Source organism: Hydra vulgaris, chromosome 09 (assembly GCF_038396675.1).
Source record: "Hydra vulgaris chromosome 09, alternate assembly HydraT2T_AEP".
In the NCBI taxonomy this organism is placed as follows: Eukaryota; Metazoa; Cnidaria; class Hydrozoa; order Anthoathecata; family Hydridae; genus Hydra; species Hydra vulgaris.
This window is the reverse complement of record NC_088928.1, coordinates 48,562,501-48,577,650: the sequence shown is the minus strand read 5'-3', so window position 1 is coordinate 48,577,650 and position 15,150 is coordinate 48,562,501. Positions and strand designations below refer to the sequence as shown.

General features: G+C 26.6%; 1 protein-coding gene across 3 annotated transcripts in view; it reads left to right on the top strand.

The window, feature by feature from the left end:
• Positions 1-15,150, top strand: part of LOC136084837 (spastin-like) — a 72,683-nt gene that overhangs the window by 22,561 nt on the left and 34,972 nt on the right. For all 3 annotated transcript variants that reach the window (XM_065805948.1, XM_065805946.1, XM_065805947.1), the window contains exon 5: positions 3,271-3,395. In XM_065805948.1, the coding sequence (XP_065662020.1) occupies positions 3,271-3,395 (125 nt within the window). The remainder of the gene's footprint in view (positions 1-3,270; positions 3,396-15,150) is intronic.

Here is a 15,150-nt window from a genome sequence, read left to right as displayed (position 1 = left end):
GAAAAAAATTGATGCACAATTTTGACAATCATGTCAATTTTGACAATCAATGTATATATATATATATATATATATATATATATATATATATATATATATATATATATACATATATATATATATACATATATATATATATATATATATATATATATATATATATATATATTTATATATATATATACATATATATATATATATATATATATTTATATATATATATATATATATATACATATATACACAGATACATATGTATATATATATTTATATTATATATACATATATATGTATATATATTATATATATGTTTACATATGTATACTGTATATATATTACATATATTATATGTATGTATATATATATATATATATGTATATATATGTATATATATATATGTACACACACATATATATGTATATGTATATATATGATGTCATACTGAAATAGTCTGCTGCTGGGGGCTTTAGTACATACATAGACTATCTTATAGTCTCTTACTGCAAAGGAGTGCCACTACATCAACTGAGGGTTTGGGCTGGGGCAGCAATCTTTTTTTTTATTATTCTTCGTTTTTTTCTTCTTTTTCTGTAAAAGCTGTATGCTATAAAGATAAGCAAAACTAATAAACAATTACTGATCTATATACACTATAGAAGATATGTGTGTGTATATATATAAATATATAAATATATATATATATATATATATATATATATATATATATATATATAATATATATATATATATATATATATATATATATATATATATATATATATATTTTGAATTATTCATATCCCCAAGGCCGAGAAGGCCACAACAGTCAAGGAGGCTACTTTTTACTTACAACCCTCTCTAAACTCTATAACTCCAAAACACGAACTTCGACAAACAAGGCGGCTGCATGGAGAAACAAGTTGAGAAACAAGTGTATATATATATATATGTATATATATATATATATATATATATATATATATATATATATATATATATATATATATATATATATATATATATATATATGTATATATATATATATATATATATATGTATATATAAATTAGTAAAAAACACTTATCTAACTTTTATCTTCTACTTTAAACTCTTACATTGCTGGATCATCAGGAAGAGTACTCTTCCTGGTGAAACTTAAAGTAGAAGATAAAAGTTAGATAAGTGTTTTTTATTAATTTATTATTGCTCTGTTCTTTAAGAAAATTGAGCACTCTATTTGTAAAATACACTAACATAATTTACATATATATATATATATATATATATATATATATATATATATATATATATATATATATATATATATATATATATATATATATATATATATATATATATATTTATATTTATATTTATATATATATATACATATATATATATATATATATAGATATATATCATGTATATATTTCAGTATGATGTCACAGTGACTAAAACAGGCATTTATAAACTTAAGTTCTTAAGTATATAAAAATCTTATTTCTTATATATACTTTAAGCAAATTATCAGTTGCACATTTTAGCACTTTTATCTGCCAACTATATAAATAAAGAATTTATTTTTCAGAATACATGAGAATAAATGCTCTAAATTTAAACTCAGTTTGGCAAGACTTTGTTTTTGATTTAATGAGTTAAAAGCAGGTGATGTACACAATTTATTCTTAAACAACCTTTAGGTACATTGGATTCATCTTTTCCAATCTCAGAAATTTAAAGAAGCTTTATGACCATATTTAATTTTAAACCTTTGGTAAATATAATTAACAATGATTTCCATTTTTCAGAAAGCTTAACATTTCAAGTTTAGTTATTCAGGTCTTCCATAATGCTTACTTCTTTTTTAATACAAACTCATTGATATAGAAATATGGGTTATCCAGATTTGTAGAGGTATTATCAACTCATTGAAAATTTCTGGGATCAAAGACATAGCTTTATAAAGTTTATCATGTTTAAAAAGTCTTCTTTCATTACTTTGCACTGATTGATCCATAATAAGCTTCAAATTGAAATTTTTCAAAATGTTTTTTTGCATCCTCATCTTTTAATAATTCATCATGAAATTTATTTATCTTTCATTGTCTTTATACTGGTAATGATTATTTTATTATTAGATCCAAATCTGCATCTTCTAGTAACTTTTACATCAGAGCTAATAGATTCAAAATCACATGGCATTTCTTTTATTGACTCAAAAGTTGTTTCTACCATGTAATTAGCTTTCATGTAATCTAAACCACTGGTTTACAAATATTTTGGGAGTGCTGTTGTTGTCAAAAAAATGATTTTTGAACGTTGTCGACAAAAAAAAATTTGTTTATGTTTTGACAACAGCCCATAGAAAATTTTCCTGGTATATTGGTGACCCAATCAGCCACTGATAGCAGGTGTTGATTTCTCAAAATCAATCACAGGTGTCAAAACCCTTTATCTCCAATATTACAAACAGCATGATCTGTGAGAAGCCTTAAGCTCATCTGCAAATTTAGTGATTATAGATCAAACAAAAAAAAAAAAAAAATTCAATGAAAATACAAGAAAAATGTTATGAAAGTTCTTAATAGCAAAAAGTCAAACAACCATTCCTAAAAAAAACATGGCTAGAGAACTTAAAAAGATGGCAAATTAAGGTAAGAAAAGGCTGAAAAAACTATTTACTTTTGCAGAAGGACACTTTAAAAATACTTTTTTATTGTAGTAAAACAAAATTATTTTTTATGGTTTTTATTTCAAAATTAATTTTATACTTTTGTTTTTCAAAGTTTTTTTAAAATGCAATTTTATGATGTAATTTTATTTTACCCAATTTTTTTTGAATACAATTTTTTTTGTTGCTGCTTTTTATTCATTTAAAAATATCTTTAAAAAGTACTTTTGTTAATAAAATTTTCACTAATAAAATATTTAAACTAAGTAACAGCCTGCATTAAGAATTTCCTATGATTACAAACATTTAAAGGTAGAAGTAACAAAACTTTATTAAGAATTACATTACTCCAGGTAGAATGGTAGGCATCATTAGATTCCCTCAACCACTTTAGAAATTTTAGATTCGTGTATTAAAAAAAGGAGCTTTCCTATTTATTTTTACAACTCAAAGCCAGAAGTAGAATAACCTGCTCAGATTATCCCATCCTATCTTTTGTTTTTATTAAATTGTTGTCTATTTCATAATTTTTGTTATTAATTGTAAAAAATCAAGCATTATTTTATTTAATATAGAATAAAATATTTATATAATTTTAGAGTCAACAAATATCTAATAAAAATAAAGATGAAGAAATGGCTGTGAATCAAGTAAACAAAGTATCCCATCTAAAAAATGTTGACAGTAAACATGCTAATCTCATACTGAATGAAATTATTGAAAAGTTAGTTTTATAGTAATCAGTTTGGTCTTAAAATGTTTATGTATATTTAAAGAGAGTGAATAAGGTTTTACCTGCATTTTGTTAACTGCTCTCTCTCTCTTTCTCTCTCTCTCTCTCTCTCTCTCTCTCTCTCTCTCTCTCTCTCTCTCTCTCTCTCTCTCTCTCTCTCTCTCTATATATATATATATATATATATATATATATATATATATATATATATATATATATATATATATCAACCCTCACGATTAGGGTGGGCATTTAGCAATGCCAACCTTAAAGTGTTTGAGGTTGAATATAGAAATGAGGTCGGCGAGGTCAAAAATCGCCGACCTCATTTCTATGTTTTATGATTAAACCTTTGTGTTGAACCATTTTTGCCAACCTGATGCCAACCTTTAATAGTTTAATCATTTTTCCTAATTCCCAGGGCTGATATATATATATATATATATATATATATATATATATATATCAATATATATCAATATATATATATATATATATATATATATATATATATCAATATATATCAATATATATCAATATATATATATATATATATATATATATATATATATATATATATATATATATATATATATATAGATATATATATATATCCCACCCCTAAAATATATATATATATATATATATATATATATTTTAGGAGTGGGATATATTTTTTTCTAGTGACAGCCCTATAACTTTTGGTGGAGTAATTACCTAAAACTCACAAAAACCTAAAAATTAACCATTTAAACCTAAAAAACCCTCTGCACAAATCCATTTTAAAGTATCGTCAAAAGTTTGAAAATTTGCTTAAATAACTCATATTGTTTAACTATTATATATTGTATATATTTAAATATAAACTGTATTTTAGAGTTAGACAAATTGATCGTCCTTCCAATATTTCAAGGCCAAGAAATTGTAGATATGGAAATTCAATTGAGAAGCCACTGATGGATTTTTCAAAATTATGTAAGACAAAGCAGACATTAGGAAGGTATCATTTCCTTTTAGAATCGGTTGATATTCCTAGATCAAGTGATGTTATTCAAGAAATCTTAATTGAAGTTTGTCATGTATGGAATAAAATAACAACACCATGTTTTACGTAGGAATCTGTGCAAAGAAAAGTAAAGTCTGCTATTCAAAATTATAAATTTGTTATCAAATCAACACAAAGTACAAATAAGAAGATAAGTATTATAAGTAGCTGGCTTAAATTATTTGACTCATTGCCCAAAAATGCTAAATTTAAAAATCTGGAAGACAAACTCTTTTATGAACTTCAGAAATCTCCCAATGGGTGCAAAGTTCAGTGCAGTATTGTGACAGAGCCTATTACAACACATCCGCAAAGCCTGCCACCTAAAAGAAAAGAACTTGAAACAAATTAAAGTCAATTGTTTGATATCTGAAAATGAAGGGTATCCAATAAGTTGTATGGCAAAGATTGCAGAAACTGTACTCAATGCAGTTGGTGAGACATCGATTTGCAGATCCGCAGTCCTAAAAGCATCTACTACACTTGTGCATGAATTAAGCTTGATTTGTTTTATTGGCTCTTCTGAAGAAATATGGTGCTTACATTTTGATGGTAAGAGCATTGACAAACAACATAATTATAGCACTTGCATTTTGAGCAAGTCTAAATCTTTGGTTATATCTTTTAAAAAAATTAGAGAAAGGCTTAAAGAATTAAGCATTTGACAAAAATTGTTCCAGGTTTAGTGTATCATCCTTGTCGACTTCATGTTTTTGACCTCATTTATGAAGTCAATGTTTGATTTCTTATCAACATCGTCTAATGTTACTGGTTCATTAATGAGTTGATTACTAAACATGGTGGTTACTAAACTACCATGATTTAATTGAAAAATACAACCCTAATGGGCCATTTATTAAAAGTATAAATTATGTCCGCAATGATTATATAGAGCTGGGTTTGTTATGTAAAGGATAAAAATCTTATTGAAACACAATGAATTTACCTGCAATACATTTTTCTCAACTGCCCTGGTTTAGAAAAATGAATCGCGGGCCTATTCAAATGCACAATGGAATTCAAGATCTGTCTGCTGTTTGAAATATATGCTTTGGAATCAGACAAAAAAACAACCAATAATAAAGGTGTGCAATTTTATTGTAGATCACTGGGCCAAGCCATGGTTCTCTTGCAGAAGAAATGTTGACAATATATCGAAGTTAAAATTTGCATTAAATGGTAATTGCCTTAAGTGCTTAGTAAAACATAGTGATGTTTGGAATGATTTTCCATTAGACATTGATTACACAAATGAAAAGTGTGAAATGTCGCTTGTTAAATTAGTTAAATTATGTTAAATTTAGTTAAATTTAGTTAAATTATGTTAAATTTAGTTAAATTAAGTTAAATTATAAAAAATTGTCAAATTAGTTAAATTGTTAAAGTTAAATTATTACTTCAAAGAAATATCATCAACTTAGAGGCCAAATTTCTGAGATACTGTAATAAACTTTGATCTGCCAATTTGTGTTATTGTAATAAAATAATTTAGTATTTGAACTATATTTACTTCCATGACGCAATTTCCATACTTCCATGACGCAATTTTCAAAGACTTATAACTAAAAATTTAGAACTCAACAAACAATATCTTTACCCTAAGTTACATAGATTTTTATGCGTAGTTTGTAAGCATGGAGGTTAGTCACACTTAATAATTTGCAGGATGTGCGAATTTGGGGGCCTTTTTTCAAATTTAAGGATCCTTTTCCAAATATAATGATTTTCTTTTTAGTAAAACAACAAGTAATTGAAGGTTTTTAAGATTTTAATGCCCAATGACAGGTTGGGGGGGTTGAGGGCTCTAACCCTCTAACTACAGCACTGTTCATAAGGTATTTTCAGCCCTATGTAAATTTGTTACTTTATTTTTTTTAACTTATATTTTAGTTTATAAAAGTCGTTTCTTTTAAAAACGAGACTTCAATCTGTCGCAACAATTAATTTTTGAAAGTTTTATCATTTCAAAAAAACAAGTTTGTGCAGAGGGTTTTTGAATCTTTTATGGTCAAAGTTATTTTTATAATATTTCTCCACCTATAGTAATTGTGCAAATTGATTTTAAGAAAAAATGTAAAAAATTCCCGCCCCTAATATATATATAAATGTATATATATATATATATATAATATATATATATATATATATATATATATATATATATATATATATATATATATATATATATATATATATATATATATATATATATATTTATATATACATTTATATATATATATATATATATATATATATATATATATATATATTATATATATATATATATATATATATATATATATATATATATATATATACATTTATATACATATATATATATGTATATATATATATATATATATGTATATATACATTTATATACATATATATATATATATATATATATATATATATATATATATATATATATATATATATATATATATATATATATTAGGGTGAGTCAAAGAGTATAAATTTTTAGCTACACAAATCAAACATACTAAAAAAGGTGCTCCTCCATTTCCTGATTAAGATAGTATAAAAATTTTTGAATAAGAAATATTTTTAGTGGTCCCAACTGACCCTTGAATATTTAATGGGCCCCTAATATTATCTTACAAAAATTGTTTCAAAAGTATGTCAACGTGGTACTCAAAAAAAGTGAAATTTTATAAAATTTTTAAAAATAGTTTTTTATAAAAATTTTATTTAAAAAAAAATTATAAAAAAAACTTGAAAAACTTACCTTTTTTCAAAATTGTTAAAAAACAATCATTTTTATGCAATAAAATCTAAAATAGTTATATTTATAAAAAGTAACAACTATTTTTCAAAATTTTATATTATATTTTATATATACTTGATAACGAGGAATATACTTGATAACTATATAATACTATATAATATATATACTTGATAATGATGAATATACTTGATAACGAAGGTATCAATATTCCCTCGAAATGTCGTAAAAATAAATACATTTTTAACAAATAGAAATTAATCCATAAAAAGAAGTTTTATTTTAAAAAATATATATATATATGTATATATATATATATATATATATATATATATATATATATATATATATATATATATATATATATATATATATATATATATATATGCATATATATATATATACTTAAATTTTGAAAAAGTAACTTTTTATGGAATCTTAAGTTTCACACCTTGTGGCAATCATCAGCCATAAAGCACAAAATCAAAAGAATAAAAAACCATTAAAAAGTTATAAACAACGGTAGAATAAGTTCTGGCGTTATAGTACAAGATATAGTACAAGAAGACATAATGGAAAACTAATCTCCACTATTAAATAATGAAAGGAGAAATTTGTCTACATTTAGAAACTAATTCACCTCTTTTGTTTAGTATACTTTATCTTTGTATTGAGATTATTTTAAGTTTACGGTGGCTTAGTAAAAGATGTTGTTAGACAAGCAATGGTTGTTCTGTGGACAAAGAGATTTTTTAATGCAATTGCAGGTTTTTTTTGATAACTTTACATCACCATATAAAATATTTTTGTTGTTTGAATTGATACAATAATAGGCGAGCAATGCAAATCCATTATACGTCATGCAAGAAAAATTTTTAATGGCGACATTTCATGGATTAAAAAGAAAGCAGGATTGTTTGATCTTACCATGGGAGCATTTGATGGCACGGAAGTTTGCAAACTATTTTTCTTTTATATCAACTTTCGCAGTTTTACAACAAAAATGGGTTTATATCGAGATGATAGTTTAGCTGTTTTTAAGGACAAAAATAGCCATCAAATGTAACAAATAAATAATAAATTGAAATGTTGTTCAAGTTTTCAAACCTAACAATCTCAACATCTCAATCAATTGCAATGTTAAAATTGTTGACTATGTTGATTTAACTTTTAATCTTACTCAAAATTCATTCCATCCATACTGCAAGCCTGATAATAAGCTAAGTTATTACATGCTGATTCTAACTATCCACCTAACATAATAAATAAAATTCCAAAAAATATAGGGCTAAGATTGTTTGCCAACTCATCAAGTGAAGCTGTTTTTAATAAACTGACACATCTTTATGTAGACGCATTAAAGCAATCGGGATACACTTATAAGCTTGCATATAAACCAAGCATAAAATATGTTCTAAAAAATAACCACAAACAAAACATAATCTGGTTAGTAAAAAATTTAGTAAAAATGTTACAACCAAAGTAAAAATGTTACAACCAAAATTTGTCAACCCTTTTTAACCCTAATTGACAAGCATTTTCTTAAAAACCACAAACCACACATAATATTTAACAGAAACACAGTTAAGATAAGCTACTCATGCATGCCAAATATAAATCTATTATCAACTCACACAACAAATATATTTTATATGGCAATGTAAAGTTATCAGAAAAAATCTGCAATTGCATTAAAAAATCTCTTTGTCCACAGAACAACCATTGCTTGTCTAACAACATCTTTTACTAAGCCACCGTAAACTTAAAATAATCTCAATACAAAGATAAAGTATACATTGGGATAAGCGAAACCTCTTTTATGCTATGTTATGCAAACCGTCTAAAATCCTTTAAAATAAAAAAGTACAAGAACGACACTGAGCTGTCTAAGGAAGAATGGGAATTAAAAGAAAACAACTTTACATTCTCAATCAAATGGAATATTATTAAACACTATAAAACATACAATCACGCGTCAAAAATTTGTAAGCTTTGTTTAAACAAGAAATTAGAAATATTATTTTACAAAGGAGACAATCTGCCAAATAAAAGAGACAAATTAGTTTTTAAATGTAGACACAAAAATAAATTTCTTCTTTCATTATTTGATAGCAGAGATTAGTTTTCCATTACGTCTTTTTGTACTATAACATCAGAACTCATTCTACTGTAGTTTGTAATGTATGTATGTATGTATATATATATATATATATATATATATATATATATATATATATATATATATATATATATATATATATATATATATATATATATATATATATATATATATATATATATATATATATATATATATATATATACAGTATTGGCTAAATATTTGCAACCAACATCAAACAATGCTAAAAAGTATTCCTAATTTTACATGTCTTAAAAATGAAACAAACTATACTACCACAGCAAACAGTTCAGGAGTCTGGAGTCATAGCATGCCATGACATGAGCAATCAGCTGACAGGTGACAGCACACAGGCAGAATTTCGTTGACAAGTGCCTTTTTGCAGCGGACAAAACAAGTGCAACTTTTTTGGTTTGTTTCATTTTCTTAAGTCTGGTCCGTGTCAACGTCACAGAAGTTTTTTAATAATTAAAGGAAGTATCCAGAAGTTTCCAGAAGCATGCAGAAGCATCCAGAAGTTTTCAGAAGAAGCATCTGGAAGTATCCAGTAGCATCCAGAAATATCCAGAAACATTCAGAAGCATCCAGATGCATCCAGAAGCTTCCAGAAGCATCGAAAAGAAGCATCGAAAAGAAGCATCTATAATCTTCCAGAACAGGTTTACACAGGTTTATTTTACTATATAAGAGACATGTAAATCGACATGTAATTCAGTCAGTATATGGAAGTCAATCAGTCAGTATTATCAAGACAGTTTTATCGAAGAACATCAATACAAGAAGTGAAATACAACAAGTGTTTCATTTCATCAATACAGTCCACATCCAACCAAGACATTGTGTTCCACAGAGCATATTGTATCATCGCAAGGTAAATGTAACACGGTAAGCCTTGAGAAGCGTGATTATTTATTTTTATTATTTTTATGACTTCAAGTGCAAAAATGGCTGCCGACAGTCTTGGATTGGAACTAAGTAAGAAAATTATTGGCGATTACGTAAGTGGAATGTCACAAAAAAGTATTTGTGATAAATATCGCGTGAAAAAATGGACCGTATCAAGACTATGTTTCAAATATCGTTCAACGGGGAAGTTGGCAGCAGATAACAAAGGTGGAAGATCGCGTTCCACCACTTCTAGAGAGGATTCTATGATCGTCAGATCCGTCAAGAAGGATCCCTGGATATCATCAGTCGAGATACAAAAGCAATTAGAGCTGCCTGTATCGGACTGAACAATCAGACAGCTGTGAAGCATGGTGGAGGCAATGTAATGGTCTGGGGGTGTTTTTCTGCTAACGGTCTAGGTCCAATACATCGAAACGATAGAATAATGGACCGTTTCATGTATAAAAATATCCTGAAAGATGTTATGTTACCTCATGCTGAATGGAATATGCCAATAAAATGGGTTTTTCAGCAAGACAACGATCCGAAACACACTGCAAAAGTAGTCAAGCAGTGGTTTCAAGACAACCACCTATCGGTGATTGAGTGACTGCCTCAATCTCTGGATCTCAACCCTATCGAGAACCTGTGGGAGATCGTCAACCGCAGAATTAATCGTGAAGGTGTTTGTAGTAAGGATCAACTGTTTGAACAAATCTAAAAGGCCCGGGCAGCAATTCCACAAAGTTTTATTGATCACCTGATCGAATCTATGTCTCGAAGATGTAAGGCTGTGATCGACAATAAAGGATTCGCCACGAAATATTGATAGCGAAATACAGCTTGGTCAACATTTTGTCGAGTTGCACTTGTTTTGTCCAGAAGGAAATCAACTTTTTTTAATACTTTTGATTAATTTATTAATTTTCGTGTACAAATAATGAACTTTGTGATGAAAAAAACTTGAAAAACTTTGTCTCTAAACAGTTACATAGTTATTTCTCTAAATTGAAGAAATGCAGCACTTTTATATAAATAAACTAAATTAGCATTATTTGGTTGCACTCGTTTTGTCAGATACTGTATATATATATATATATATATATATATATATATATATATATATATATATATATATATATATATATATATATATATATATATATATATATATATATATATATATTATATATATATATATTTATATATATATATATATTTATATATATGTATATATATACATATGTGTATATATATATAAATATATATATGTATATTTATATATATATATATATATATATATATATATATGTATATATATATATTCATATATATATATATGTATATATATAGATATGTGTATATATATATGCATATATATATATATATATATATATATATGTATATATATATATATATATATGTATATTTATATATATATATATATATATATATATATATATATATATATATATATATATATATATATATATATATATATATATATATATATATATATATATATATACTAAAAATGAAAATCTTCTAAATGTATCTGCAGTGACTTTGCCTCTGATGAAATTGGTGCATCATTAGATTGTTCACTAAGCTGTTCCAGAGCTGCAATAATGCTATTGTATTGGTATTGAATTGCTGATACAGAATTGATCCTAGCTTCCCACCTGGTTTCACAAACTTGCTTCAGGGTTAGTGTTTTAACATGGTCTCTATTAATTCACCATCACTTTGTTGATGCACAAAAATTATATAGATTCTTTGAATAACTCCAAACAGCAATTTAGACTTCACCAATCATTTAACTCTGTCTGATATAACTAAGTTCAAGCTGTGGCAACCACAAGGTGTATATGAGTTTAGTGGTTATTCTGCTGAAATTTGAACTTTTTCGAATTGCAGCCATATTAGACCCGTTGTCATAGCCTTGACCTCTGCAGTTGCTTAGGTCTAGCCCACAAGATTTTATTTTTTCAATTTGAAGGTTAGAAAGAGCTTCACCAGTCGGTTCTTTGGGCACTGCATATCCAATAAAATTTTCTTGGACGATGACTATTGCTTCATGAACACTGTGGATGGTTAGAGAAATTTGGTTATTTGTGACTAAGGTCTGGAGTGCAATCTATAATAACTGAAAAATTTTTAGCAAACTTTACACTGTTCACAATAGCTTCTTTTACACGCAAAGCTAAGAGATTAATGACCTCAGTATTGATGTTGACACTAAGCATTTGTGAACGTCTTTCGCTATCTTCAATTTTCCATAAGTGCTCCATCTCCAAAAAGGATCAAATTGACCATGTAATTCGATAAAACCAAAGAAGTTTTATTATTTTTGGTGTAGAGCTTTGATGAGCTTCCACGGAGCAATGGCAAAACTAGCTGAAGAAGTTAAATTACATAACAGAGAGTTATCATTCACTTGGTAAGATTAGACAGAGTGGAGGTCTTACTAGATGTTTTTAAGGAGATTTCATCACATAAAATGCTTGATTCACGAGGTTGTGAAGAACTCAGAGAAAGAAAAAAATGTGTTAGATTTGGCACTTTACCTAAAATAGATTCATGGGCTGCTTCAGTGTCCTTGGCTAATTTTCTTCTCTGAGCACTTGACAGTTTCTTTGACATCTTCAATAAAATAATATTCAATTTCGAACTAACAGTGTATAACTTTATTTTTGTTTTGAAACAATTTATTACAACAATTTTACTAACTTACTGTTTTTTCGATATATTTTATTTTTAGTGTCTGCGCAAAACTAAAGACAGTAATAAACGAAATCATTTTAAAAAGTAATTAAATAAATGGCGCAAAAAACTTTACTTTAGCGTAAAAAAAACTTTTTAAAAACAACATTTTTAAACATTTTTATTAACTTGCTGTCTTGGTTTATGACTTTTTCTGCGCAAAACAAACATGACTTTAGTGTAAATAAAAGAAATCATTAGGAAAAGTAATTAAAACAAACTTTATAAATATTTTAATTATAAATATATAATATTTTAATTATATATGTTTAAATTTGTTTTTACAAAAACTTTTTGAATATCCGAAAAAACTAACAGTTAAAAGAAACATCCAGATTTCAAGATATATCCAGAAAAAGATAATCTCTGTATATATATTTTATAAATAGAAAATAGATAATTTAAATCTTACTAATCATTTAACTTTCTTGGCAGACTAAAAAGTAAAAAATAAATGTTCAATGGTAAAAATATTTTTGAATTTATAAACCTGCAACTAAGTGCAACTCGATCCAATGCCATGGGCGTCCAACATTTTCAGTCATTGACTTTAATGGATATTTCATGTTGTGTATGCACGCAAGGTTCTTGGGTCCTGTGAAATAGTTTATCTTTTACTTTTTAGTCCATTTTAAAAATGTTGTTTTTAAAAAGATTTTTTATAAATTTATTTTAAATTAACTAAAAAAGTAAATAAATATATATGTTTAAAAATTTTTTTAAAAAACAACTATTTTAAAATGGACTAAAAAGTAAAAAGTAAGCTTTTTCATGGGACCAAAGACTTTGTGTACCTACAAAACTTGAAATATCCATTAAAGCCAATGACTGAAAATGTTGGGCGCCCAAGATTTTAAATGGTAAAGATATTTTATAATGTTATAAAAACCGCTTACAAAAAAATAATTTTCCGCAGTGTCCTCCAGGCAACGGCGCCCGGGACAGCTTGCCCTGGTTGCCCCCCCCCCCTAAGGACAGTCCTATATATATATATATATATATATATATACATCGTCGTAATGTTGCTTCTCTTTCTCTTTCCTACAAATACTATAATGAGCACTGCTCTAAAGAGCTAGTGTCTCTTGTGCCATCTACTAAAATTCATTCTCGTGTTACTTGTCATTCAATTAAGTCTCATCCTTTTTCTGTGACTGTTCCTAAGTGTTCCAAAAACTCTTATTCGTCTAGTTTTTTTCCTCAAACATCAGTTCTTTGGAATTCGCTTCCTTCATCTTGCTTTCCTGATTCATATAATTTGTAATCCTTTAAGTCGTCCGTCAATCGTTATCTTGCTCTGCAATCTTCATCTTTTCTCTTCCAATAACTTCCAACTTTAAATAGTGGTTGCTTGCAGCCTTGTTGGAAGCGAAGTTGTTTAAAATATATATATATTTTTTTTCCTATAGTTTTTATCTAAACAGCTTTTAATGACTCTATATATTTAAAGAAGACAAAATTAAGTATATTTTGTGGTTTTTTAAAATTTGATAAATCTAATTAATTTAAATTAATTAGATTTATCAAATTTTAAAAAACCACAAAAACGCAAGTTATAGACTGAAGAAAATTATAGACCCCACTTTGAACCAACAAAAAAAACTAATAAAAGATTGCTGGAGTGTTTCTTAAACTGAGCTCGTCTCATGGTATGATATCTTTGGATATCTTAAAGCGTTTCTGGCCAATTGTCTACTCCATCAGCTTCCGTTTCTTGCACCTCCTGATCAACATATCATAGAAATTTTCCGTACTTTTCTTCAAGAGAAGCAAATTCTATACAGATAACTCACCATCGCTGTTGTTATCTGTACTGTTAAAGTAACTAACATAGTACCTGTAATATTTACTTGGTGAACTATATGAGTCTGCTTCATTTTTCTTTATAAACTATTTACATTTTATGTCTAATATTTCAGAGCAAACACTATGGCAAGTATTCCAGCTCCCGTTATTACAATACTTGTCAGCTCCTTGCTATGATTATTCCTGCTTTCTTCAACAGTATTAAAATGAATAAAAATATAAACATTCTGAATGTTTTTAATTTGTATTTTTGTACTGTTTACATACAAAACTGATAGATAGACAAATAGGTAGAACATGGGAGGAGTGTTGCTACATCAACTGACAAATAGGTAAACATATGAGGAGTGCTGCTACA